The sequence below is a fragment of the Chionomys nivalis genome, chromosome 22 (genome assembly GCF_950005125.1).
Source record: "Chionomys nivalis chromosome 22, mChiNiv1.1, whole genome shotgun sequence".
Classification (NCBI taxonomy): Eukaryota; Metazoa; Chordata; class Mammalia; order Rodentia; family Cricetidae; genus Chionomys; species Chionomys nivalis.
The window spans coordinates 361,185-388,811 of record NC_080107.1 but is presented as its reverse complement, the minus strand read 5'-3'; the positions used below and the strand labels follow the sequence as shown (position 1 = coordinate 388,811).

General features: G+C 37.3%; 3 protein-coding genes across 3 annotated transcripts; 1 reads left to right on the top strand and 2 right to left on the bottom strand.

Moving 5' to 3' along the window:
• Positions 1-2,471: 2,471 nt before the first annotated feature.
• On the top strand, positions 2,472-3,416 carry LOC130864802 (olfactory receptor 998-like). Its single transcript, XM_057755564.1, has one exon. The coding sequence runs from the start codon at positions 2,472-2,474 to the stop codon at positions 3,414-3,416; it is 945 nt and encodes a 314-aa protein (XP_057611547.1).
• Positions 3,417-7,570: 4,154 nt separating this feature from the next.
• On the bottom strand, positions 7,571-8,525 carry LOC130864804 (olfactory receptor 1002-like). The gene is given in 2 exon segments (XM_057755567.1): positions 7,571-8,497; positions 8,499-8,525. Coding segments are annotated over 2 exon segments (954 nt in total).
• Positions 8,526-15,637: 7,112 nt separating this feature from the next.
• LOC130864898 (olfactory receptor 9G4) lies at positions 15,638-16,576 on the bottom strand. Its single transcript, XM_057755747.1, has one exon. The coding sequence runs from the start codon at positions 16,574-16,576 to the stop codon at positions 15,638-15,640; it is 939 nt and encodes a 312-aa protein (XP_057611730.1).
• Positions 16,577-27,627: the final 11,051 nt, after the last annotated feature.

Genomic DNA, 27,627 nt, shown 5'->3' with positions numbered 1-27,627 from the left:
CATCTCAGAAAGGTTAACGCCATGAAGGCTGTTAAATTTTTTTCCTGTGTTTTAGAAAACAATAATCGCCTTTGAAGCAACTAAAGAAGATGCAGAAAGGACATCTTTGAAGATGTGAGTACACTGTGTTTGGACTGTAGGATGTGCTTGAAATTCTGAGGGGCAACACCAGGTTCAGTTTGAACTTTGATTTTTTAAAATAAAGATTTTTTAAATTTATTCTTCTCTCATATATTTTATCCTGACCACAGCTTCCCCTCCTTCTTCCTTCCCAACCCCTTCATCCCCTTCTCCCCAGCCCCACTCCTCCTTTCCTTCAGAAAAGGGCAGGCCTCCCAGGGATATCAACCAAACATCGGATGTCAAGTTATAATACAATTAGGCACTTCCCCTCATATTAATTCTGGATGAGGCAAGCTAGTAGGAGGAAAAGGGTCCCGAAAGCACGCAAAAGAGCAAGTGACAGCTCCCACTCCCACTGTTAGTAGTCCCACAGAAACATGAAACTACACAACCATAGCATATACACAGAGGGTGTAGGTCAAATTCGTACAAGCACCCTGATTGTCAGTTGAGTCTTTCTAAGCCTCTAAGGGCCTTGGTTAGTAGAGTCTGTGGGTTGTTTTCTTGTGGTGTCCTTGACCCCTCTGGTTCCTACAATCCTTCCTAGGTCCCTTCTTCAGGATTCTCTGAGATTCACATAATGTCTGGCTATGGGTCTGTGCGTGTCTCCCATCGGCTGATGAATGAAGCCTCTCTAATAATGATTATACTAGGCTCTGGTCTCTGAGTATAGCATAATATCATTAAGAATACATTCATTGCCTTAACTTTTTTCCAATCGTGTTTGGTTCTATCCTTCATCTCTGGGCTATCGAAATTCTGATTCCTGGTCTTCCAGGCAGTGTCTGGCATTGGTTCCTTTCATGGCTTGGGTTTCAATTCATAAATCCTCCTGCAGCATCTGCATTTTGTTCACATCGACTAAACTACTGCTTTGTGTCAACTTTTCTGAATTGATTTGCCTCAATATTTTAAAAAATACATTTATTTATTTTTTACTCCTACCCCAGTTTCCCCTCCTTCCTTTCTTCCCATTCCTTCCCACCACCTCCCCTCCACCCACTCACCAGTCCACTCTTCTGTTTCTGCTAAGAAAGAGCAGGCCTCCCATAAGTATCAACAAAACATAGCATATTAAGTTGCAATAAGACTAAGCACCTCCCCTTGTGTTAAGGCTGGTAGAGGCCAGTATAAGGAATACCGTCAGGGAAAGCTCCTCCTCCCACTGTTAGGAGTCCCACAAATAGACCAAACTACACAATGTCATATATATGTATAGGGTATAGCTTGGTTCCATGCAAGCTCCCTAGTTATTGATTCAGACTCTGCACGTGCCTATGACCCCAGCTTAGTTGTTTCTATGAGTTTTCTTGTGATATCCTTGACCCCTCTGGCTTATACAATCCTTTCTCTCTTCAGCAGGATTTCCCAAGGTCAGTCTGATGTTTGGCTGTGGGTCTCTGTATATCCCATATATTAAATCTCATATTTGTACTAAAGAATTTATATAAGATAATGCAAATCACATGAAATATTTTGTTTTAATTCAGTAGACACTTCCTTTCCCATACAATTTTCATTACAAGTTTTTGCCAACATTTATCAGATTTGTTGATGTTAGAGGCATGACTCTGATGTCCTTTGGTGATAGCATATTCTTTAGGTATAATTATGCAGTCAGGAGACATTTCTACCACCCCATTCCTTACTCGATTTCTTCTATTTTATAATGCTGCTTTTAGAATTATATCTGCCAGGAACTATAATTTATACTTTTAAGTGAAGAACTTCATGACCATGATCTATTGTAACTTTACTTCTAAACATAGTAATTTGATTACCATTTAAAATATTATTTTATAACCTGAAGGATTTTAGATCATATAAATATATATTTTAGATTATATATAAATATAAAAGACAATTTGATGGGAATAGTTACAGAGTCCAAATAGATCAAGAGTAAGCAATCTCCATAGTTTTGAAAAGTATTTGCACAACTATACAGGCATAAAGGTTAAGAATGTTCATTATTTCTCAGTTAAATAATATTTCCAATCATCTGTTACAGAATACTTAATGTAAGAACATTAAATTAAAAATTGTTATAACTTAGTGATTATTATTAAGTAATACAGTTCACATAGTAAGTTAAAAACTAAAAAGTAAGTATAACACAATTTTATAATGAAGAGAAAGGAGTGGAGAATCCAAAGAGCTCAAGAGTAAGATACTGAAGTTGCATAGGATTTTTGCATGACTGCCTAGTTCTATCCTTACAGTTCAACAGTGTTGCTGAGTAGTCTGTAGTAGACCTATTGAGCACAAGTTGACATTGATTTCAAATATTACTTGACTGAACTTGGTAAGGCATCATTCTTATTCTTTTGATAGATCCCAACTGACCAATGGAAGAAAAGAATCAGACCGCAGTGCCCGAGTTTCTCTTCCTTGGCATCACAGATAACTTCCATCAGAAGATTGTCCTCTTCATCATCTTTCTCTTTGTTTATCTTGTCACCCTGGGGGGTAACCTGGGCATGATCACTCTCATATGGGTGGACCCCAAGCTGCACACACCTATGTACTTTTTTCTCAGCCACCTGTCCTTTGTAGATGTGTGCTCCTCTTCTTCCATAGCCCCGAAGATGCTGTGCGACATCTTTGCAGAGAACAAAGCCATCTCATTTGTGGGCTGTGCCACACAGATGTGGTTCTTTGGTCTCTTTGTGACAACTGATTGTTTTCTCCTGACCGTCATGGCATATGATCGGTATACAGCCATCTGTAAGCCCTTACTGTATACACTCATTATATCCCAGAGGGTCTGTGTGCAGTTTGTCATAGGACCTTATGTCCTAGCTGCTATAAACATCACAACTCATACAACTTTGACTTTTTGCTTACCATTCTGTGGTCCAAATACCATCAACCATTTCTTCTGTGATGTTTCCCCTCTGCTTTCCTTAGCATGTGCAGACACATGGATTAACAAGGTAGTGCTTTTTGTCCTGGCTGGAATGATAGGGGTTCCTAGTGGTCTGATCATCCTGATCTCCTACATCTGCATCCTGGGGGCTATCTTGAAGATCAAGACTGCTGATGGTAGACAGAAAGCCTTCTCTACGTGTTCTTCTCACTTAGCAGCTGTCTCCATTCTTTATGGGACTCTTTTCTTCATCTATGTTCGACCTAATGCAAGTTCTTCCTTGGATATCAATAAAGTTATCTCCCTATTTTATACTGTCGTGATCCCCATGTTGAATCCCCTGATCTACAGCTTGAGGAACAAAGAGGTGAAAGATGCATTCAGGAGAACATTGGAGAGGAACCACTTCCTAATAGGTGCTTGAGATAGAATTCTTTTGTGTCAGACTTAAGATGATGGTGCAATATTTATGTTAAAGACACCTGGAATGGGAATTAGAGGCCACATAAGGAGCCTGGTAATGCAGTTTGTAGTTCGTTTGAAAAGTAAAGTCATGTCAGGTAGTGGTGGCAAAGACCTTTAATCCCAACATTCAGGAGGGAGGCGAGGCAGATCTCTGAGTTTGAGGCCAGCCTGGTCTACAGAGCTAGTTTCAGGATAGCCAAGGGTACACAGAGAATGCCCTCCCCAAAAGTCAAGATTCTTCTAAGTACTTTTATACCCAGCCTTTTTGATGTGACAGTTCCAGTCAAATCATAGAAGTATATTGAGAAGAGTTATGTAAATTTATACTAGAAGATAACTTAGATGAATATTATCTGAATATATGAATATTTCTTAATATGGACATGAGAAATGTTAGAAATAGTTGGTCAGTGCATGTAAAATTAAATACAATAAAGGTAAAGATGTTTTTATATATGGTCCATCATGAATCATATTTATAATGTATAAAAGAGTTTTACATTGATAAATCAAAGGTTAAAAGTAGTTAATTTGGAAAATAAATGAGTAAACAGATTGGGGGTGGGAAAAAAATAAATGAGTAAACAATGAACATCAATGAGAGCATAAATCATCAAATATGTGAAAGAAGGTTAAGCTTGTTTTATATTTCAATCAACTAAGGAAGAATAATTAATTGATCAATGCAGTAGGTTCCAACTCACATGAAACATCACATGATTTTTTTTTAAATTAATGATTGATGATTTCCCTGTTTGACTATATACTTAACTGGTGTTGCTGATGATCCAATCCTAATCCATAAAGACGTTTGGTAGTTTCTATTGGAAATGATAATTTTACATGGGTTTTTCTTCAGAAGACTCTTTTAGATATCTATATCCCTTATACATAGTGCCAGTGCATACAATTATACATATTGCAATAGTATGTGTAGAAAAACAAGATTAGGAGAAAATAACTCAAATACCCAGCACTATAAGGAAGGATCATTAATTTTTATAAATATTGTACAGTTTACAAGATGAATGACATAGAACAATTTTATATTTTTCCAGTAACATAAAAAATCAAATTGCAAATCATATTGCTGTACTTATTAGATTTTCCAAAAGAGTAAAACTCACATACATACATTTGTGGAGAATTTAGAGAAATGTTGAAAGAACACACATTTAACTGATGATATATTTAGCTGATTAACACACATTACACTGATTATTTTGTCAAGAATGGATTGACAGAAACTTAGAGCTTTGCTCAGCTATATGGATCCCAGTTCTATCGTCCTCTCTACCTCTTCTAGGCTCAGTTCGCGTGCACCCTTTCAGCTTAGGATGGTCTACCTCTGTGTTTTTCTAGTTTTATTTATTGGAGTATATGACCAGATTCTGCTCATTGGGGGCATGTTTGGATGCATGGCAACTACTTCATAAACAAAAGTTAGTTATCTATCAGGAAGTAGGAATAAACCAGAAGCTGCTTCTCAAAATTTGTATGATTCTTGCCAGCAAACTGCACGGGTTTGCTTTTGAATCCATGACCCAAGTTAACTTACCGCTTTGGCTCAAATGAGTTTCATCCTGTTTTGTTTTGTTTTTCTTTTTCATACCACTCTAACTTTGAGTTTCACAATTTCTCCTGTATCGTAAGCAACAGGACTGCTTGTGCTGATTAAATCCCTTTTCTGCTCTCCCTACCACTTGACGCTGTCAGCTTTCTGTGCTATTTGGGGTTTGGGCTGGGACAGTATTGCTGGGATGGAATGTGTTGCTTCCACATCTGGTGAGCTTTAGCAGCGTGGTATGCCTATTTCATTGTGAATATAGCTTGTGTGTGGTGTTCAAGCATCACCTTGGATCAGTTCTGAATCAGTAAAAGCCCCTCCCACCATCACCAAAATTCGTCATTTTACACTTTCTATTTCTTCCCTCCACTTCTTCCTATGATAATTCTCCATTATTTTCTAGCATAAAATTTCACTCACTCACACACACACACACACACACACACACACAGAAGCAACAATCAAAGAAAGATGATTCAAATCAATACTGGAAGGAAGGATCTGAGAAGAAAGGAAACGTTGAAATAATAAGAACAAAACAAACTTCACAAATTTTAATTGCAGAGAAGAAACTGGGAAAAGAAAGCCCACTTAGTATTCCTTGTGGTTGGCCAAGTTGACATTTAAAGGATGGGTTGACTTTTCGCTTGACCTTTAACCCAGGCCAGGCTGACGATTTTTAAATTATTTATTTTATATCCTAACTGCAGCCTCCCCTCCCTCTTCTCTTCCCACTACCTCCCCCCTTTTCCCCTTAGTAACCCCCTCAATTCACCCCTTTTCTTTAATTGCTCAGAAAGGGGCAGAACTCCCATGGCTTCAGCAAAGCATGATATTTTGGAGATCAGACATCTGTCAGATATGGGATGCTGAAGAACTTTTCCCATTCTGTAGGCTGCCTTTTTGTCTCATTTACTGTGTCTTTTGCTTTACAGAAGCTTTCCAGCTTCAGGAAGTCACATTTATTGTTGTTCTCAGTTTCTATGCAACTAGTGTTATCTTTAGCAAATATTTCCTGTGCCAATGAGTTCAAGGCTACTTCCCACTTTCTCTTCTATCAAGTTCACTGTAACTGGATTTATGTTGGGGTCTTTGATCCACTTGGACTTGAGTTTGTGCATGGTGATAGATATGGATCCATTTGTAATCTTTTACTACTTGACCTCCAGTTGTGCCAGCACCATTAGCTGAAGATGCTTTCTTTTTTCCACTGTGCAATTTTGGCTTCCTTGTCAAAAATCAGGTGTTCATATATGTACATATTAACGTCAGAGTGTTCAATTTGATACCATTGATCCATGTGTCTGTTTTTATGCCAATACTAAGCTGTTTTTTATTACTGTAGCTCTGTGTGTTTTTTATTACTATAGTCGAGGTTGAAGTCAGGGATGGTGATGTCTCCAGAAGTTCCTTTCTTGTACAAGATTGTTTTGATTATTCTAGCTTTTTTGTATTTCCATATGAAGTTGAATATTGTTCTTTCAAAGTTGTGAAGAATCGTGTTGAGATTTTGATAGGGATTTCACTGAATCTATAGATTGCTCTTGGTAAGATTGTCAATTTTATTTTGCTGATCCTACCTATCCATGAGCACAAGAGATCTTCCCATTTTCTGATATCTTCTTCAATTTCTTTTTTTAAAGACTTAAAGTTATTGTCATACAGGTATTTCACTTGCTTGTTTATAGTTACCCCAAGATATTTTATATTTGTGCCTATTTTCTTTCTTTAAAGACTTAAGGTTATTGTCATACAGGTATTTCACTTGCTTGTTTATAGTTACCCCAAGATATTTTATATTTGTGCCTATTTTTAGCATCTAATGAGATATGAAAATACTTGTAAAAAGGGATGTTTTTGCTTACTACCTGATCAAACTCTTTATAACTCTTTGAACAGATTCAACATTAAGCATTTTGTCTTAGTTCAGTGAAGAGACACCATAACTATTCTTATTAAGGAAAACATTTATTTGGGGCTGGCTTACAGTTTCAGAGGTTTAGTATATCATCGTTATGGCAAGAAGAATGTTAGCATTCAGGCAGAAATGGTGCTGGAGTAGGAGCTGAGAGTTCTATGTCTTTGTCTACAGGCAGCAGAATGAGACTGCCACACTAGACTTTGCTTGAGCAAATAAGATCTCAAAGCCCACCTCCACAGTGACATATTTCCTCCAACAAAGCCACACCCACTCTAACAAGGCCACACTTCCTAATAGTGCTATTCCCTATGGGCCAAATATTCAAACACATTAGTCTATGGGGGTCATTCATACTCAAACTACCACACATTATAAATTATCCTATTATAGAAGATAATTTAGGGACTTAGCTACCTATAAACCATAGCTGAAGTATGAATTTCATTGCTTACTAAGTTTTATTTTTCAGAGCTTAACAGAGTCTGTTATTTTTAGTCACAAAGCCTCATAGTTTTGCAAAAGTTGAACATTCTATAATCCATACATCTCAGCTTAAAGATCTGAGCTTTTTGTGATTGAAAGAAAAATCTGAAATAGGATAACTGTTATCTAATAATGTTTATATCTATAACATTTTATCTTGCAAGTTGTAGCAAAATTGCTTTTTGAATGTCCTGATGAATGCTTCTTTGACTTCCTTATTTCTCAGGCTATAGATGAATGGGTTTAACATAGGGATAACAGTGGTGTAAAATAATGACACAACCTTATTCATATCCTGAGAAAAGCTGGTGCTCAGACACACATAGATAAAGAAGAGAGTCCCATAAAGGATAGAGACAGCTGTTAGGTGTGAAGAGCAGGTGGAGAAGGCTTTGCGCCTCCCATCAGCAGAGTGGATTTTCAGGATAGTCATGACAATGTAAATGTAGGACAGCAAGATGATGATACCACTGAATACACCCAGGATCCCAGCCAAGACAAAAAGCAAAGGTTTATTCACATGAGTATCTGCACATGCCAGTGATAAAACAGGGAGAAGGTCACAGAAAAAGTGATTGATGAGATTTGGACCACAGTAGGGCAGGAGAAAGGCAAAAGTTATATGTACCGTGGTGCTTATAAGGGCTACGCCATAAGGCCCTATTACTAGTCGCACACAGACCCTCTGGGACATAATGAGTGTATACAGCAAAGGCTTACAAATGGCAACATACCTATCGTATGCCATGGAGGCCAGGAGGAAACATTCTGTCACTACAAACTGGCTGAATAGGCAAAGCTGAACAGCACAACCTAGGAAGGAGATCACTTTTCTCTCCACAAAGATGTCAGACAATATTTTAGGACTGATGACTGAAGAGGAGCAGGCATCCACAAAGGACAAGTGGCTGAGCAAAAAGTACATGGGGATGTGGAGTCGAGTGTCCAGGCGAATGAGAATGACCATTCCCAGGTTCCCCAGAAGCGTGACAAGATAAACACAGAGAAATAGCAGGAAGAGGAGAATTTGGAGCTGGAAGGAGGTGGTCAATCCCATGAGGAAGAACTCTTATCACTGCAGTTTGATTTTTGTGCATTCTTCTAGATCAATCTATTATGACAAAGACAGAATTTTGCTTTTGTCTGTGGTAAATTCACAATTAAAGTTTAATTTTTGTTAACTTGAGTTTTATCCTTTGTCTTCCTTCTAGTTATTAGGGTTGTCTTCTCCAGAGCTTGGGCACCTCTGAGCCAGTAAAAAATCTCACTGGGGTCTTTGATTTCCTCATTTTTTTTAAAGAATGAAAATTTTAGACCTACAATGTGAACTTTGGAGATTATGCCACAGTGTCTTCTAACTTCACAAGGATATTTTAAAAACATCACATAAGAAGAAGTAATTGGATGAATCACTGAATTTAGATTATTTTAACCAATTTAAGGGCAGGCAAGTGTTATGTGTATAATCTCCATTCTGACACACATATCCTGTAGAACTAAATCCCCATGCTTTCTAAGACATAATTTATAATGTCTAAGCTATAGAATTGTATATTAAGGAAAAAATACAAACCTTTTAAATGGGAGTCACATAACTACGTGGTGTACTCTCTGTCACACATTTCCATCTAAATTATTCATATCACAGTCTTAAATCCTCATATATTCTGTGGCCCCCAAAGAAGGGTTTAATCTTAAATGCTGATTGTTGACAGGATCTTTGGAGAGAGAAGTAAATGATTTAAGACAGACATTTCATCTTCATCCCTGAGAAATAATTTATATCCACATAGTAAACCATACATAATTGTTCCTAGAAGCCTCATCTACAGTAGCCAAGAATCTGAAACAGACAAAATTCTCCTAAATTAGTAAAATATTCAAGTACAATACAGGCAACAACATGAGTGGATATTTAAAGCATTTCACTGATCTGAAAGAAGTCAGGTTTGATAAAATTAGAGAAAGCTTACCAAGGACATAACTACATCCCCTTTGCTTTCTAAGCACCTGTGTGTTTTTCTAACTTAAGCACTTATTTAGCAAGAATGACATCACTTGGAGAAGCAGGAGAAGATAGAACAGCACAGTAAAACTAGGAAAGAGGGGCATGCAGTTGAAACGATCATAGCTATTACAAAAATTGTACAAAACCAAGCTCAGGATGGGCTATGACCACAGTGTGTGCTGTCTGAAGGTCTGGCAGGAAAAGGATGTACTGAAAGCTGTGAATGAGATAACCCTTCAATACTTTTCAGTTTCAAAGGCAATGGGAGATAAGAAAACACCAGGATGAGTTTGTCTAAGGTTGGTCAGAAAAACTCTTAGAATTAAAAATTCTTCAAGGTTTTTATACTTTCTAGGTGTAGAAACTCACTTATGGTTACTTATATCTTTCATTATTAAATCAAGAGGTCAGCAATAAAGGATTTTGTGTGCCACTGTTAAAGTTACAGGAAAAGACTGAGGCAAATGAAAACACACAGATCTGTGTATCAGATAATTGCCCATGTTAAACAAATATGTTAAAATGCGTACAATTTTATATGATAATTATTATACTTTAAACTTTGTGTTCAACTTGAAATGCTGTGTGAAATGATATTCTAGTTGTATAAAAGTTTATTAGACTTTATACTTTCCAGGCTCACCTGAGCTAACTGAGAATTTAAATAAGCTGATTCAGATGTGTGTTTTATAATTATAATTAAAGGAACATCAAATGGGTGAATAAATTAGATCTCAGTGAAAACAAGATTTCTCAGCTCTAACATTCGATTAGCCAATAAATCTTTCTTCATATTGTGCTATCCCTATGATAACTCCCATACCCCTACCTCGACAGAAATCACGTTATCATGTACATTCAGGCTATGCCATTTGAAGCAAAAGACATACGTGGGATAACCAACCAATGCCTAATTTTATTTTTCATGGTGTGGTGGTATTTTCTTTCTGCTGTAACAAATAACACTTGTGTGAAGATCAGAGAAGTAGAGCAGTTAGTCACTAGATCTTACTTACTTACTTACCTCAGGTCAAAGGGGTGATCCTATCCCTACAAATCCTCAGACTGAAAACTGAGTTCCTGTCTCATCCTCTCCACTCAGCTCTCTCATCCCTGTCTCCCTCTCCCTCATGTTGGGATTAAAGACGTGTGATCCCAAGTGCTGGGATCAAAGGTATGAGATCTGTTTCTCGTTTAGACTGATTCAATCTCATGTAGCCCAGGGTTCCCTTGAACTCACAAAGAAACGTCTACTTCCAGAGTGCTGGTATTAAAGGTCTGTGCCACCACCACCTGATCTCTATGGCTAACTGTGTCTAACTCCACACTCTGATCTTCAGGCAAGCTTTATTTGTTAGATCACAAACAAAATATCACCACACACCGTTAGCTTACAAATATTTTCCCAGGTCTCTGACTTCATTTTAGTTACCTGGCCCCTGAAGGTGTTTATGTATCATTAGTTCACATTTCAGAAGAAATTTGCCACATAATCATCTGCTAATGTAGTAGTGAAGTATGGGATTTATAGTTGTTTATATGAGATCAACTTACCTTTGAAATTATACCTGTTGTCTTTCCTGGTTATCCAGAAGTATAAATTCTATATCATAGCATCCTGGAGCTAAACTTTAATAAGATGTTCGCTGATTTAATTTTGTACAGGATGTAGAAAAGTGTTTTCTAAAGACTGGAAATAATTGGTGTCAACTCCCTCAAGGAATCAGAATCCCGGGAGATAAGGTCTATGAGGGAAATGTTAACAAATTTTTGTTACTAGATTTATTAGACTCTAGATCATAAATAAAAGTTGCATAGATGGAGATTGGGATAGCTCATCATTAGAACACATGTGCAGTCCAGAGTCATTCTCCAGCATGCTCATACAAAAGTCTACATACAATAGGATATTTTGGCATAAGTGTAAATTATGTAAGAAAATGTAAAAATGTAAGAAAATGTTCCATTAATCTAATTAACATATTTGTCCTTTGTGATGACAACACATGAGACCTATGCTCTTGGACAATTTCTTGTATATAAAATATTATTAACTAGAGTCACCTCGATTTACAAAAGATCTACAGAATGTAGCAGAATTACTGTTTTTGGAAAATAATATTGAAGATTGAGTCAAATAGAAGTGTCTAAAATAAAACCCTTACTTCTGTTGCTAGAAGTATTCTCCATCCCACTGTTCCTCCAGATTGGCTTTTCTCCACCTGCCTGTTCCTGAAGCTGATTATGAATAGTCATTCTGAGGCTTACTATTACTTACATACTCTTTGGCCTAGTAGCTCAGGCTTATTATTAACTAATTCTTACATCTTAAGTTAACCCATTTCCATTATTTTATATTTTACCATGAGACTCATGGTTTGTTACCTCACATCTTGCTTCCTTGGTGGTTGCTGACATCTGCCTGACTCTGCCTTCTTTCTCCCTGCATTCAGTTTAGTTTTTCTGCCTAACTATATTTTGCCCTGCCATAGGTTAAAGTAGCTTCTTTATTAGCCAATGGTAATAAAACATATTCTTACTATACAGAGGGGAATCCCACATCATACCTCCAACATGTAATATATGCACTTTATATAGACAGAATTTTAAAATAAAGACAATATTTTTTAAAACGTGATTTAAATGTGCAGCAGCAATTGCTAGAGACTTGGAGGGCTGGAAAAATTGTCAGATGTTGGAGGATGAATATTAAAACACAGATAGATAGAAAATAATATGTTCCAATATTCTTTAGCTTTGTAATATCTTACCCATCAATGTATTTAAGGTGTGTATCATTTTCTGTCATTTATCAACGTGCAAAGGGTTAATTTTACTGAGAGAAACTAAGCTTCAGAAAACAAGTGCAATAGAATATGTTAGAATCACTAATACATCTGAATGTGGGAAATCAATTGAGAGACTCTGGAAAGAGCAATGAGGATGATATTTTGTATGTGATTACCATACAAGAAGGAGGAACAGTTTTATGTTTGGAGAGTGAGAACACTTTTGACCTCTTTGCAATTTGAGAGAGAGGAACCATCACCTCTTCATTTAGCTATTGTTGCCACCTTGTTTTGGTTCTGACATGTACTTCCCTGAAGATCTCCAAAGTGATTTTACATCCTAAATCAGATCATAAACGTTCTTACTCAAAATTCCTGGGTCTTATGATCAGAATCAAATTTGAACCTATTTAGTCTTGGGAGCTCTGGAAACTCCAGGCTACATTTATCCTCCAGAATTCTAAGACTGAATCCAAGTCACACATGCTGTGCCCAGCCCAGTGTTGTAAGTCTCTTGGATCCTATTCTTCCATAATCCAAAGACCCTGGTGACCTGCATCTCTGAAGACATAAACAATTCCTTTCCTGGATGTTTGTCTCAGTTCTTCTCTTCCAGACTGACCTACAGTGAGTACTACCTTCTAGGTGACATAGTTTATGATCTCTGTAACCACATACAGGTACCTGCCTGATGCACAGGTCTTGTCAAGGAGGTTGTTCATCTGTCTTTTTGTGCACTTCTATACCTGAGGACTTACCAATGAAGAACTATTAACTAACAACATATTACATTGGGTTGTTTTGGAGAAAGTGTCATTGATGACTTTTTCTGTGATGTCTCAATTCTGGTGAAGATGGGGTGTGATGTCAGGGAGAGTTACCCATCTATGATGTGCTTCTGTTGGACCCTAATGCCATTACTCGCAACCTGGTCATCATGGCCTTCCGTCTCTTCATTATTGTTGCCATTCTGAGGATCCACTTCAGTCAGGCCCACCTCAAGGCTTTCTCCACATACTTCTAGTGCCTCATCTCTGTGAACTTGTACTATGGTTCCATTCTCTACATCTACTCTTGCCCAAGTTGCAGACACCCCCTGGAGAGGGACACAATGGTGTCTACCTTTTCTACTGTTTTATTCCCAAGGTTGAACTCCATGATCTACATACAGTCTGAAGAATAAAGATGTGAAAAAAGCTCTGGGAAAACTCTTCAGTTAGCTCCTTCTGAAGTCTAGGTTGACACACTTTGCAAGCCAGGACTACATGATAACAAACTACATGGGGGCATGGTTAAGGAACTTTGAATCTGAAGATAAAGTTTCCATTGTTTGAAATTCAACAGAAAATGTCTCATTAGTGTACATTAGTAGTGTAACAGTTTTGTATTTTAATATAACTTTGTGGATTTTATTGTCATGTCTTCATTTATGTACATAATTGTACACAATGTACTTTTCTCTCATTTGATTTGTATTAGTTGCTGAGTAATTCAACTTCAGTCTGCTATCGGCTATCAATTTACATTATCAATGCAGTTTTAAAACACAAAATCTTGTAATTGGATGTGAAGTAGGAAAATTTATAGTACTTTATCATTGGATTGGTGCTTATTCATTGTCTCTCCTAGTACTGATCCAGTTCTTGTCCTTGCACAATAGGTATTGTAGATATATTAAGGAAACACCTTATGAATTATTAATATGTGTACAGCAATCTGTAATTTCTCATAGATACTAGATACTGGTAGGGATTCCTTACTGAACAAAAAATGTGTAATGTCAAAACTGGTTTTCGGGAAGGAGGATGACAATTATGTATGAAAGAATAATTACAGATAAAAGGAAAGATGTGAAACTTGGAGCTAGTTCATCTGATGGAATGAACTGTTTTTTATTGGTTGTTTTTAAATTTTACTAAATATATAAATGTGCTCATTTTGTCAATTGTAAAAATAAAATTTAATCTCTGATAGAGAAACCCCCTTTTTAATTTCTGATCTTGAAACATAATAACTAAACCTGCTAAGCACTAAATTTTAAGTATAGTATTTTAAATGTTGTGTCTAGCGCATTGTTTCATTTATCTGAAAATAAGTAGAATCATCAGCAGAGGATTTGCTTTAAGATATTGACCCACACTGCTGGGCGGTGGTGGCGCACACCTTTAATCCCAGCACTCGGGGAGGCAGAAGCAGGCGGATCTCTGGGAGTTCGAGGCAAGCCTGGTCTACAAGAGCTAGTTCCGGGACGAGCACCAAAGCTACAGAGAAACCCTGTCTAGAAAAACCAAAAAAAAAAAAAAAAAAGATATTGACCCACACTATCCTAAAATACCATCTGGTGGAATTCTAAAATAATAAATCATTATATAACATGCTGATTGATCTACTGCATTTATTGATGGAACTTAGATATGAATGCAATTATAGTAGGTCCTTAAACGATGCTTAGGCAAAAATTTCTACCCTATGGTATCCATTCACTAGGGGGTTAAGGCATTGAATTCATGTGAAGGTGCTGGCTCAGAGCCAGGGGTATCAACTACTTGATCCTCCAGGGTTTCCCATGGCAACATAAGCAGCTTTGTTAGGGCTGGAAATGCTCTGATAATTCCCCTGCTTGTCCCTAAGAAACAACCAGGCAGTTGCTGGATCTGGACAGATACATGTTAATGACCTTTTATTTCCTTTTATCTTAAAGTTGTCCCCCCTTTGCCTATTGAGCCATTTCTATATGTGACCTGAGAAGGGATCCTGTCAAGTACCTACTCTACCTAGGAGACTACACACTAGCGAGGGTGATACACACCTAGAAGGACTCATATTTTTTCGTACATTTATGAAGGGTTTTAATGCTACTTTTTGCTGCACCTCATAATCTAAACAACTCTTAATGTCTTTATCTAATACTACATTGATATAAAAGATATGTGGTTTATGAAATGTTCTTCTACACACTCCTTTTATACTTTATTACAGAATTTATTGGAGGAGGCACCATACTAAGGTAAAATTCTACAGTTATGCCTACACACCCAAGAATCTTAGCAGTCTGAATCTTCTTCTCAGGGAGCAGCAACAATGCCTTGATAAACTTAGGATTAAATTATATCCTTTTTGAAACTGTAATTCCTTTTCTCTTAAATATTTCAAAATTAATGAACAAGAAAAATTAAGAGACAAAATATAATATTGAAGAACATTAAATAATCAAGTACTTTAAACTATAAATATTGAAATAAATTATGTCACACACAGTATAAAATAATAAGTAAAAATCATTTGCTCAACCTTTCATTGTTTAGCAGATCACTTGCAGAATTTAATTGAAAGGTCCAAATGTGTGAGCACATGCAAAACTGAATTACTGGGACAATAAATTAACACAGCACTTAGCAAAGGGGGATAAGCTTCATGTGTGTGGTCGTATTGTCTGTGTTGCTTTCTTGAAGGCCTCTTTGACATCTTTGTTTCTCAGGCTATAGATGAGAGGGTTGAGCAACGGATTAACTACAGTGTAGAAGAGGGCGGCCACTTTGTCCTTTTCTAGAGAGTAGGTTGAACTAGGCCTTGAATACATGAAAAGCAAAGAGCCATAGAATAGCATGACAGAGACCAGGTGAGAGGCACAGGTGGAGAATGCCTTGCGTCTTCCTGAGGCTGAGCGGATCCTCAAGATAGCCAAGAGGATGTTGAAATAGGAAATGAGGATTGCAAGAATGCTGGAGAGCACAGTGAAGCCCACCACAACCAGGAGGACCTTTTCATAGACACGGGTGTCTGTACAGGACATTTTTACCAATGGTGGTGCATCACAAAAGAAGTGATCAATAATATTTTTACCACAGAAAGTTAGCCGGAAGGTGTTAGCAGTATGGGCTATGGCATTCAAAAATCCTCCTATGTAACAGCCAGCTACCAGCCCAGTACAGAGAGAAGTAGACATGATGCTTGAATAGAGCAATGGGCTACAAATTGCTGCATGGCGGTCATAGGCCATGGCTGCCAGCAGGTAGCACTCAGTGTAGGCTACAACACAGGAGAAGAATAGCTGAGCCCCACATCCAGCCAAGGAGATGCGTTTGTCTTCTGAGATACAAGTGGCCAATATCTTTGGTGTATATACAGAAGCATACCAGAAATCCAAAAATGATAGATTGCCGATGAAAAAGTACATAGGTGTATGTAGTCTAGAGTCAATACGAATTAAGACAACCAATGTCATGTTCCCTGATAGTGTCAACAAGTAGATGGTTAGAAATATTCCAAATAGAATCAGCTGCCAGCGGGGGTTTGCTGAGAAGCCCACCAGGATGAATTCAGTAAGGATGGTTTGATTGTCCACCTCCATGTCCTCAGAGGAGAGCCTGGTCATCAATAAACGTTGAATTATGATAACAAACATATCAGGTAGTTCAGAAATTACTAGGAAGCCTAATAGATTTTAGTTACTATGTTTAATTACAGAACTTTAGTCTGTCACTTTGAAAGATCCTTGCAATTGTGGTATGAATGACTTTAAAATTAGGGATTTTATATAGTAGCTTTAATACAGGGCCTGAAATAGATAAGAGAAATAACTTATAGAATTGTTCAATAAAGAACTGACCTCCTTTCTGATTACATAAAGAATATATACATGAAAATTCCCAGAAGAAAGTTTGATCAGTAGTCACCACTCATAAAACTGAAATATGGTGAGCTGGACATGGTCTCACAGGCTTATACACAAGTTACTGAGACAAGAGCATCCTAAACTCAGGTTAATTTTAAGCTTTCACAGTATCTCCAACAGAATAGTCACACACACATTTAGTATTCTTCCATAATTAATTGAGAATTTCTCATGCGTCAAGAGTTAAACATTTATACACATTATTCCTTCTGCTAGTGCAACAAATTGAAATAACACACATATGGATCATATAGCAGGTTCTACATTGAACTCTATGATTTAATTTTATTTTCATAATTCTCATCATCTTTGCATAGCTCAAGTGACATTTCCTACTTCATAATGTAATTGGTGAAACCCACAGGTGTAGAATGTAAGCAACCAGTCACACAGCCAAGTCATCAACAAAACAGATATTTAAGTCTCGAATCAGCTTACCCAGGAGTGTGTGCTGAGAAACTAGCTCAGACTAAGAAAATAAAAAATTTCAGTATGCTACTGTGCCATAGACTACAGACAACTGTAATGACTGTTTCAAACACAAGGAAAATATTTTGCACATTCTCCCATGCAAGAGTAATTAATGGGGCTGGTGAGATATCTTATTAGGAGAAGGATCTTGCAGCCAAGATTGACAACCTGACTTTGATCCTCAGGACCCACTTGGTAGAAAGAGAGACATGATTCTTTTCCAAGTTGTCCTCTGACTTCCACATTTTACACATACACACACACACACACCACCTGTAATAGAAATGTAAATAAAATGAAAATAAAAGAAAATACAAATACTTGAGGACATGATAGTGTTACATTTAATCCAGTTATAATGTTCCACACTGTATCTGAATAGCAGTGTTACATAAATTTGCAGTTTTTAATAAGTTTTTGGGGGGTTCCAGTAAAAATTAATTTAAATTTGAAATAGTGGGGAAAGCAGAAAGCAGGATAGGAAGAAGGACAGCAGGATGGGAGATGGAAAGAAGAAAGGAAGGGAAGGAGGGAGGGAGGAAGGAAGGAAGGGAGGGAGGGAGGGGGAGAGGGAGGGAGGAAGGAAGGAAGGGAGGGAGGGAGGGGGAGAGGGAGGGAGGGAGGGGGAGAGGGAGAATGGATGGGTAAAAATGAGCCAGGGAGATGGAAGGAGGGAGGGAAGGAAACCATGGTCTCAAAGACCCTTGTGTGTCCTGTATGATTATTTACTTTACCCCTGTTCTTGCAAATTTCGTCCATGGTTACTCTAAAGCTATAATCCGTTTACAAACTAAAACCACATACTTGTCACTTTATTCCAGCGGATGTGAGATACAGAAGCATTTGTCAGGCATTTTCTTATGTAGCAGATACTAAACACTAGGAAGAACTTTTTATTTTATTTTTTTGTTTGTAATATATTGAGGGACTATGAACCATAAAGTTAGAAATTTGTTCTCACAAAAATTCTAAGAATTCCCCAAATCACAACCAAGATCAGAACCACAATGAGGAGGAGATTTTTATTTCTAGCTGCTAATGCAGAATTACAATCTAGAAACTGATAGAGGTTACTGATGGGCTTCAATTTTCAAATATTCTTCTTTGAGCAAAGCCTGTCACTATTATCACTAGGAGGGTGCACTCGAGACCTTTGATCTTATCTGTCCTCTTCACACTGAGGAGGCAAGACACTTGGTGTTTTCCACTAAACATAGAATTTAACCGATGCATTGTGGATGTAAAGCTAGTCAACTTCTCTCACTACTGCTAAGCTATGCATTGCCCCCATTAGCATACATGATGCAAGCACTTGAATTCTACCCTTGAGGTTCTGTCAGCAGGCTGTAACTTACCTTGAGACTATCACTCTCACCAGTTCTCCCTTATTTGGGAAGCAAACATACTTGGCACATCTAATTTGTCCATGATGTACAACATGGAACAGATGTTCCGCAGTACCCAGCTCTCTTTTTCTTGCTCCGTACCAAGGATTTGTTGTTCTGAACATTCCCTTATTACAGGACTTTATATCCTAACACTCTCCATAACCTCCCATTCTGCTTCAACCTCTTTTCTTTCCCTTAGTCAAACATGACATTAATGTGCAATATCAAAATTTTTTTAGCAGAGCATTTCCTGTCCCTGTAACACTAACAGACGGACATCTTCATGGTTAATATACCATTCTCTTTTTAAGTGCCTTCAAAATGTCTTTTTCTGACTATGGCCCATCACTAATCACTTATAAACATGTTTAATCCCTCTCATCCATAATTTTCATCCATATGACTCTGCTAAGTTGCTGCTCCATTGATCACTATGTTGAAATATTATATGCCAACTCCCATCTTTTTATAATATATTCATTACCTGTTTCTCTTAACAAAAATGCAGCTTCCATTGAACAAAAATATTTCTCTGTGAATTGCTTCTATACTGTGACATTGGAAACACTTTATGAAGTAAATAAAGAGATGCATGATCATAGTTTTTGAACTTGTATTTCCTAAATGATTGCTTATTTCTTATAGACAAAATGTTTAGATCTAGAATTCCGAACAGTATTGCCATCAAATGTCAGGAAACTAAGTGAAAATTCATGCCCAGAATCTCAAATCCATTTTGAATTTTAGGTAACTTACTGATTATACATGTTTACACAAATACAATGCACAGAAAATGTCAGAACCAATGATAATACAGCACACAGACAGAATGGTTTTAAAACAATGTGTGTGTGTGTGTGTGTGTGTGAGTGAGTGTGTGTGTGTGTCCTGTGCCAAGTTTCTTCAATGGAGCAGGAAAACAAACTGTTTAAGAGTATCTATCTCTCTGGCATCTAAACACCAGTTCTAAGAAGGGGAAAAAGTACATGCCACAGACTGAAATACAGAGAGTATTGCAAACAATGGACTTGAAAGCAATTCACAACTTCTAATGTTTAACTGTTTAATTAAATATATGATGCTTCAGTACAAATATCAAACATGTACTCAAATTTTGTAAGAACATAGACTATTCAGTGAAATGTGTATGCTTGCATCTCTCTCTCTCTCTCTCTCTCTGTGTGTGTGTGTGTGTGTGTATACATCTGTATTCATATTCAGCATAACAGTGATCTTTGGGTGACCAAGCCAGACTGTACATAGTATTCTCCTGTTTATTGTAGCTGAAGTCCCAACAAGAAAATGTTGCTTAGGTTTCCCTATCTCAGCTACTTACCCTTTGTCTGCAAAGATAGTTCTTGGAAGTCACACAATTTTCTTTCTTTTGGTATTTTGGTCTGTCTTTGTTTGACCCAATATTTATTTCCTCAATTGCCCATTGAGGGCAATTACATCTACATAGTAACCAGAAATAGATTTCTTCTACATAGTAATCAGAAATATAGACTTCACTCTCCAAAGACACAATTAGAGTTCACTTAGAGTTTTGGGATAATGTATTAATTAGGGTATAATCAAAGGAGTAGTGCTTTGTTACAAGTTGAGAGTATACAACCAAGTCATAACATAAACACACAATGTCTGAGGATAGAACTCTTCCAATTTATGCTACTCAGAATTTTCTACACTATGTCATTGTTCCAATATTTTTATTGCCATATTCTTTCCTTCTAGTACAGACTGCCATCTCTCTGTAGTTTTAGAAATTGATTTATGTCTCCCCTAATTAATATTTTAAAGGCTTGACTGTCCAGTGCCTTAAATTGTAAGTGATTCTGAGACATGGCCTTTAGAGTGGTGGTTAAGATCAAAGGAGAAAGTGAGTGGAGTCTCACCCAATGACGTGATGTGCAAAAAGACATGAGAGACATTAGTAAACAGAGAGGTCTCTTGTGGACACGGAATAGAGGAGTCATCTTCAAGGTGGGCAGGGAACCCTCAGAATAAACCAGTTCTATCAACCTTTTGAACTTGGACTTTGAGCCCTCAGAACTCTGAGAAAATAAATGCTTGTTTAGTCTGCCTAGTGTGTGGTATTTCCTTATGGAGTTCCTAACAAATTAATATGCTTAATTATCTATACTAAAAATTTTTATGGTAGAAAATGACACATTTTATATATAAAAGTCACCTCACATTAGTAATATGTTATTTCACAATGAATTTTCCTTTAATTTTAATTAATATATAAAAACAGAATGAAGAAGCATGTTATATACGTTTAGAGTTGAGAGAGGAAAAGAAAGAGAGAAATGAAGAGAAAGGGAGAGAGAATATTAACAAAAAATATGTGGTCTTTATATTTGAGTATATAACCTGTAGTAACTGAAGAAGCTGGAGAGTAAAGGGGAATTGTTGCAGGGTTGGGAAGCTACAGAGAGGGAAATAGCAGGGTACAAATGATTTATCTGAAGGAATAAAATGTCAAAAGGTGGGAGCTTTTTAAGGGAAGGGAAAGAGATAAAAAATAGAAGAAATGAAGAGGGTAAAATAATAGCAGGGATATCTTAAAATGTTATGAGGAATCCTGCTATTGAATATCTTTCTACAATACTTATAATATGTGTAGATCTGTGTCTGTGTATACATACTCATGTATAAAAGATATGTTCCTATCTGGGCTGAGACTGATCTCCCAGGAGCAGCAGACCGTCTAACAAAAGCCCCAACGCCAAGCATGAGATGATCTTTCTTGAGTTGTTATTGGTAAGAGTTGTCACAGAGACTTCCAATACATTATAGGCTACTACTGTTGGTTTTCTTATACCCCAGAGGTAGAAGGAAACTTTCTATGGCTAAAGACACCATGGACTTCAGACATAGGACACAAAAGGACCAAGATATGGTCCAAAGGCCTCTTCTCTGGAGACTAGCTTTTATAGTACCAGAAGATACTATATAAACTCCCATAGGTGGGAATCAACCTATAACCCTACCCTGCTAGGAAGCATGTGAATCACAAGAACAAACAACATGGCATAATAACCCAAAGGATACAACTGAGCCATGCATAACTTTGTGGCAACCAACAACTCTGGTTGAACTTAAAGTCATCTCAACAAGAGGGAAACCATGCCTGGTACTAGAAGGGTTTCCAACTACCTGGGACTAGTGAAGTCTTGAGTCTTTAAGGAGAACATACAGGCGAAAGATTTATACGATCTGAAAAAAAGAAAAAAAAAAAAAGAACATAATTCTTCCAGGCAAGCCAGAAGACCCTGGTTAACAGCTACCCCTACATTATCTCTGCTCTGTAAATCCCCCATTTGTTCAAAATGACTAGAATGTAGAGTTGTTGTCTCTGTAAAAATGTCTAACTGATTGAAACGTAACTTGGAGACAGGATCCTAAAAGCAACGTATATGTGGAAGTCCATTTAAGGATGCGATGTGATATCTCAAAGCTATTGAAGTTATGGAAGATCTGTGTTCAGGGCTGAGGCTCCTTGACCTGGGCGCATTGGTCAACCACTCGCTAAAGAGATTTTTTTTTCATGTTATCTCTGGGTGCTTGGAGGATTTTCTGCAGGGAGACATTTGTCTGCTGTTTCAGCCTCTTCTTCAAGGCTAGCAGAACTTCCCTCCATGGAGCACCTCACTACACCTCCTGCAGCCCACAAATCCCCAGCTGGAGTAAGGGCCAAGAGGGCCACACAACCCTCACTGTGCATTTAGAGACTAGCGTCTTGGGAGAGAAGCCATTGGAAATCTGTGGTGACAGTGAACTTGTTCCGAGGAGCCCACAATGAAAATGAAATCAGCCTCCATGGAGCAATAATTGTCCTACATCCCTGTGATGCGGGAGTCCCTCTGTGTGCTGTAATTACCATTAATGAATAAAGAAACTGCCTTGGCCTGTTGATAGGGCAGAGCTTAGGTAGATGGGGAAGATGGAAATGAATGCTGGGAGGAAGACGGACAGAGTCAGAGAGATGCTATGGAGCCGCCACCAAAGTCAGACATGCCTAATCTTTGCCAGTATGCCACTGCTACATGGCGATACACATGGGTTAAATTAATATGGAAGAGTTAGCCAATAAGAAGTTAGAGCTAATGGGCCAAGCAGTGTTTTAATTTAAAAAAAAAAAAGGAGAACATACAGCAATTTTTCTATACTAGTATATTTATAACTTCATTCTAAATATTTCTCATTATACAACACCCCTCAAAATGAAAATTATTTTGGAACAGACAAAGACCTTCACAGAAAGTCATGACTCATCAAAATTCATAGGTGAGAAGGTTAGTCTCTATCTGATACTTATCCAACTGATACATCAACAGCACAACTCTTGAACTCCAAAACTCAGGGATCTTTCAGAAAGAGGAAGCATAAAGATTGTGAGAGCCAGAGGATCAGAGGCTTTGCTATGAGATTGTGTCTCCTAGTAATATCAGAAGCCACAGACATAAAATCTCATCAATTTGATTACCTACATATGAACTGAACTAGGATGACAACAATATACATGCTGAGGTGAACAGGTGAACGATCATGAAGCCTCAACCTTACCTAGAGAACTACAGGTAATTAAGGAATGCTGAGACTGGAGAAATAGTATTCCCAAAGGAACGGCACACAAGTTGGTTATCCAATACCAAATAGTCAGTCCTGAAAAAGACTGAACAGTTTGTACTTATATATTTAAGATTATCTGTCTATCATCTATCTATCTATCTATCTATCTATCTATCTATCTATCTATCTATCTATCTAATAAGTGGGAGATAAACACATGTGAAATAAAATAAGAAGGCAGGCCTGACTACTGAGCGTTAAAGAATTCAGTGGATGTAGAGTTGGAGAAATGTGGAAGAAGAAAAAGTAGTAATTGGATTTGCCAAAAAGAGTCCTGAAAAAGTCTTACAGAAACACACTAGCTAATCAGCTAGTTTCAACATGCAACTAAAAAAAAAGTGTTTGAATAAAACTACCCAGCAAAGGTGGAAAATGATACACATAGTTACTTGGGTCAATTAAACAAAAACCACAGTACAAGGGACTGAATACAACCCTATGACTAATTTGTCAGGGAAGTCCCAGTGGTTCCCAAAGCATCACAGACTATTCCCATCACTCAGGAACTTGATTTGATTCTATTGACCAATATGTCTGTTTTTATGCCAATACCATGCTATTTTTATTACTATAGCTCTATAGTATAGTTTGATACTATACTTGTATCTTGAAGTCAGGGATGGTGATACCTCTGGAAATTCTTTTCTTGTGCATAATTGTTTTAGCTATCTTGTTTTTTGTTTGTTTGTTTTTCCATATGAAGTTGGGTATTTTTTTGAGGTTTATTAAGAATTGTGTTGGAATTTTGATTGGGATTACATTGACTCTGTAGATTGCTTTTGGTAGGATTGCCATTTTTACTTGTTAATCCTACTGATCCATGAGCATGGGAGATTTTCCACTTTCTGTTATCTTCTTCAATTTCTTTTTTCACAGACTTAATGTTCTTGTCATACAGTTCTTTCATTTGTTTGGTTTGAATCACGCCAATGTATTTTATTTTATTTGTGTCTATTGTAAAAGGTGTTGTTTCTCCGATTTCTTACTCAGCCCCATTTATCATTTGTATATAGGAGGGCTACATATTTTTTTTGAGTTAATCTTGCATCCAGCCACATTACTGAATATGTTTATGAGCTGTGGAAATTCTCTGGTAGAATTCTTGACATCACTTATTTATGCTACCATATAATCTGCAAATAGTGAAAATTGGACTTCTTCATTTCCAATTTGTATTTCCTTGATCTCCTTTTGTTGTCTTATAGCTCTAGCTAGTATTTCAAGTATTGTACTGAATAAATGTAGAGAGAGTGGACAGCCTTTTCTTGTTCCTGATTTTAGTGGAATCATTTTGAGTTTCTCTGCATTTAATTTGATGTTGGCTGTCGGCTTGCTGCTTATTGTTTTTATTATGTTTAGGTATGTTCCTTATATTCCTGATCTATTTAAGACCTTTATCATGAAGGGGTGTTGGATTTTGCCAAAGGCTTTTGTAGCTCTACTGAGATGATAGTTTTTTTTTCTTTCAGTTTGTTTATATGGTGAATTGTAGTAACAGATTTTCATAGTTAGACCATCTCTGCATCTCTGGGGTGAAGCCTACGTGGTCACGGTGGGTGACTTTCTTGGTATGTTCTTGGATTTGGATTGCCAGTATTTTATTGAGTATTTTTGCACCAATGTTCATGAGGGAGATTGGTCTACAAATTTCTTATTATCAGGGTAACTGTGACCTCATATAAAGAACCTGGCAAAGTTCCTTCTGTTTCTATGGTTTGGAACAATTTGAGGAGTATTGGATTTAGAGCTTCTTTGAAATGCTGATAGAATTCTGCACTGAAACCTTATGGCCCTGGAATTTCTGGTTTGGAAACTTTTAACATCTGTTTCTGTTTCCTTAGGGCTTATAGGTTGATTTAAATTGTTTTTTTGGTCTTGATTTAATTTTTATATATATACCTATCAAGAAACTTGTCCAATTTTTTAGGTTTTCTAATTTCGTGGAGTACAGATTTTTGAATTATGACCTTGTTGATTTTCTCAAATAACCAACTCTTTGTTTCATTGAATCTTTGTATTGTTCTCTTTGTTTTTTATTTATTTACTTTAGCCAGGAATTTGATTATTTCCTGCCATCTGCTTTTCCTGGGTTAATTTGCTTCTTTCTTTTCTAGAGCTTTCAGGTGTGCTGTTTAGTCACTAGTGTAGGATTTCTCTAAATTCTTCATGTAGGCACTTAGTGCTTTGAACTTTCCTCTTGGCACTGCTTTCACAGTGTCCTATAAGTTTGGGAATATTGTGTATTCATTTTCCTTGAATTCTAGGAAGTCTTTAATTTCTTTATTTCTTCCTTAACCCTGTAGTGGTTCAGTAGAGATTTGTTCAGTTTCCACGAGTTTGTATCCTTTATGAAGTTTTTCTTGTTGACCTCTAACTCTAACCCATGGTGATATGTAAGATAAAAGGTGTTATTCCAGTTTTTCGTATCTGTCGAGATTTGCTTTATGACTGGGTATGAGATCAGTTTTAGAGGAGGCTCCAGGAGGTAATGAGAAAGAAGTTATATTCTTTTGTATTGGGGTGAAATGTTCTGTAGATGATTGTTAAGTCCATTTTAGCCATAATATCTGTTAGTTCCCTTATGATTCTTTGTTAAGTTTATGTCTGGCAGACCTGTCCATTTGTAGCCTTTCACTATTAATTTGTGGAACTTGATATATGGTTTAAACTTTTGTAATGTTTCTCTTACAAATGTGTATATTTATATTTTATAAAGATCTTCTATTTAATCACGGACTTCATGGAACTAAAAGCCTGTTGGTATTTCTAAATATCTATTTACACAAAGTAATTGTTGCATTACAAATGTTTAATGAAGTGACAGGCCTCCACTGTTACTGATTTTTATGTCATACATAGGCTAGGTGATAATTAACCTGATAGACAGGGATAATAAACACCTTTTCTGTAGCCTGGTGATGCAGCTCATTTCTCCTCTTGATGTGATTTTCTTACAGTCATTGTTATGTGTCTCTTTACTGGAACACAGATTAGACCTCAAGAATGAAGGGATACAATCTATACTTTTAAGGATAGATAAATAACTCATTTAAAATCCATATTCTGCCTTCTTTCTCCCTATCTCCCCTTCCCCCAACCTCACCCCACCTCCACCCCCATGCTCCGAACTTTTGCCTGGTGATCTTGTATGCTTCTAATTTCCAAGAGGATCAATTTATGTTTTTCTTTGGGTTCACCTTGTTATTTGGCTTCTCTAGGCTTGTGAACTATAGGCTTAATGTCCTTTGTTTATGGCTAGAGTCCACTAATGAGTGAGTATATACCATATTTATCTTTTTGGGTCTGGGTTATCTCACTCAGGATAGTGTTTTATTTTTATCTTTTTTTTCCAAATGTTAACAACAGTTTTTTATTTTTTTATTTATTTTTATTTTTTATTAAAAATTTCTGCCTTCTCTCCACCTCCACCTCCCATTTCCCTCCCCCTCCCCCGCTTCCCTTCCCTTCCCTCTCCAGCCCAAAGAGCAGTCAGGGTTCCCTGCCCTGTGGGAAGTCCAAGGTCTTCCCCTCTACATCCAGGTCTAGGAAGGTGAGCATCCAAACAGCCTAGGCTCCCGCAAAGCCAGTACATGCAGTAGGATCAAAACCCAGTGCCATTGTTCTTAGCTTCTCAGCAGCCCTCATTGTCCCATGTTCAGAGAGTCTGGTTTTATCCCATGCTTTTTTAGACCCAGTCCAGCTGGCCTTGGTGGGTTCCCAATAGATCAGCCCCATTGTCTCAGTGTGTGAATGCACCCCACGCGGTCCTGACTTCCTTGCTCATGTTCTATATACGTATTAGAGTACTACTCAGTGGTAAAAAACAATGACATCTTGAATTCTGCATGCAAATGGATAGAAATAGAAAACACTATCCTGAGTGAGGTAAGCCAGACCCAAAAGGAAGAACATGGGATATACTCACTCATAATTGGTTTTTAGCCATAAATAAAGGACACTGAGCCTATAATTCGTGATCCTAGAGAAGCTAAATAAGAAGGTGAACCCAAAGAAAAACATATAGTCATCCTCCTGGATATTGTAAGTAGACAAGATTGCTGGGCAAAACCTGGGAACTGGGGGTGGGGTGGGATGGGGAAAAGGGGAGATGGGAAGAGAAAAGTGAGAAGGGGAGGATGAGAAGAACTTGGGGGAATGGGATGGTTGGGATAAAGGAAGGGTATATATGGGAGCAGGGAAGTATATATCTTAATTAAGGGAGCCAATTTT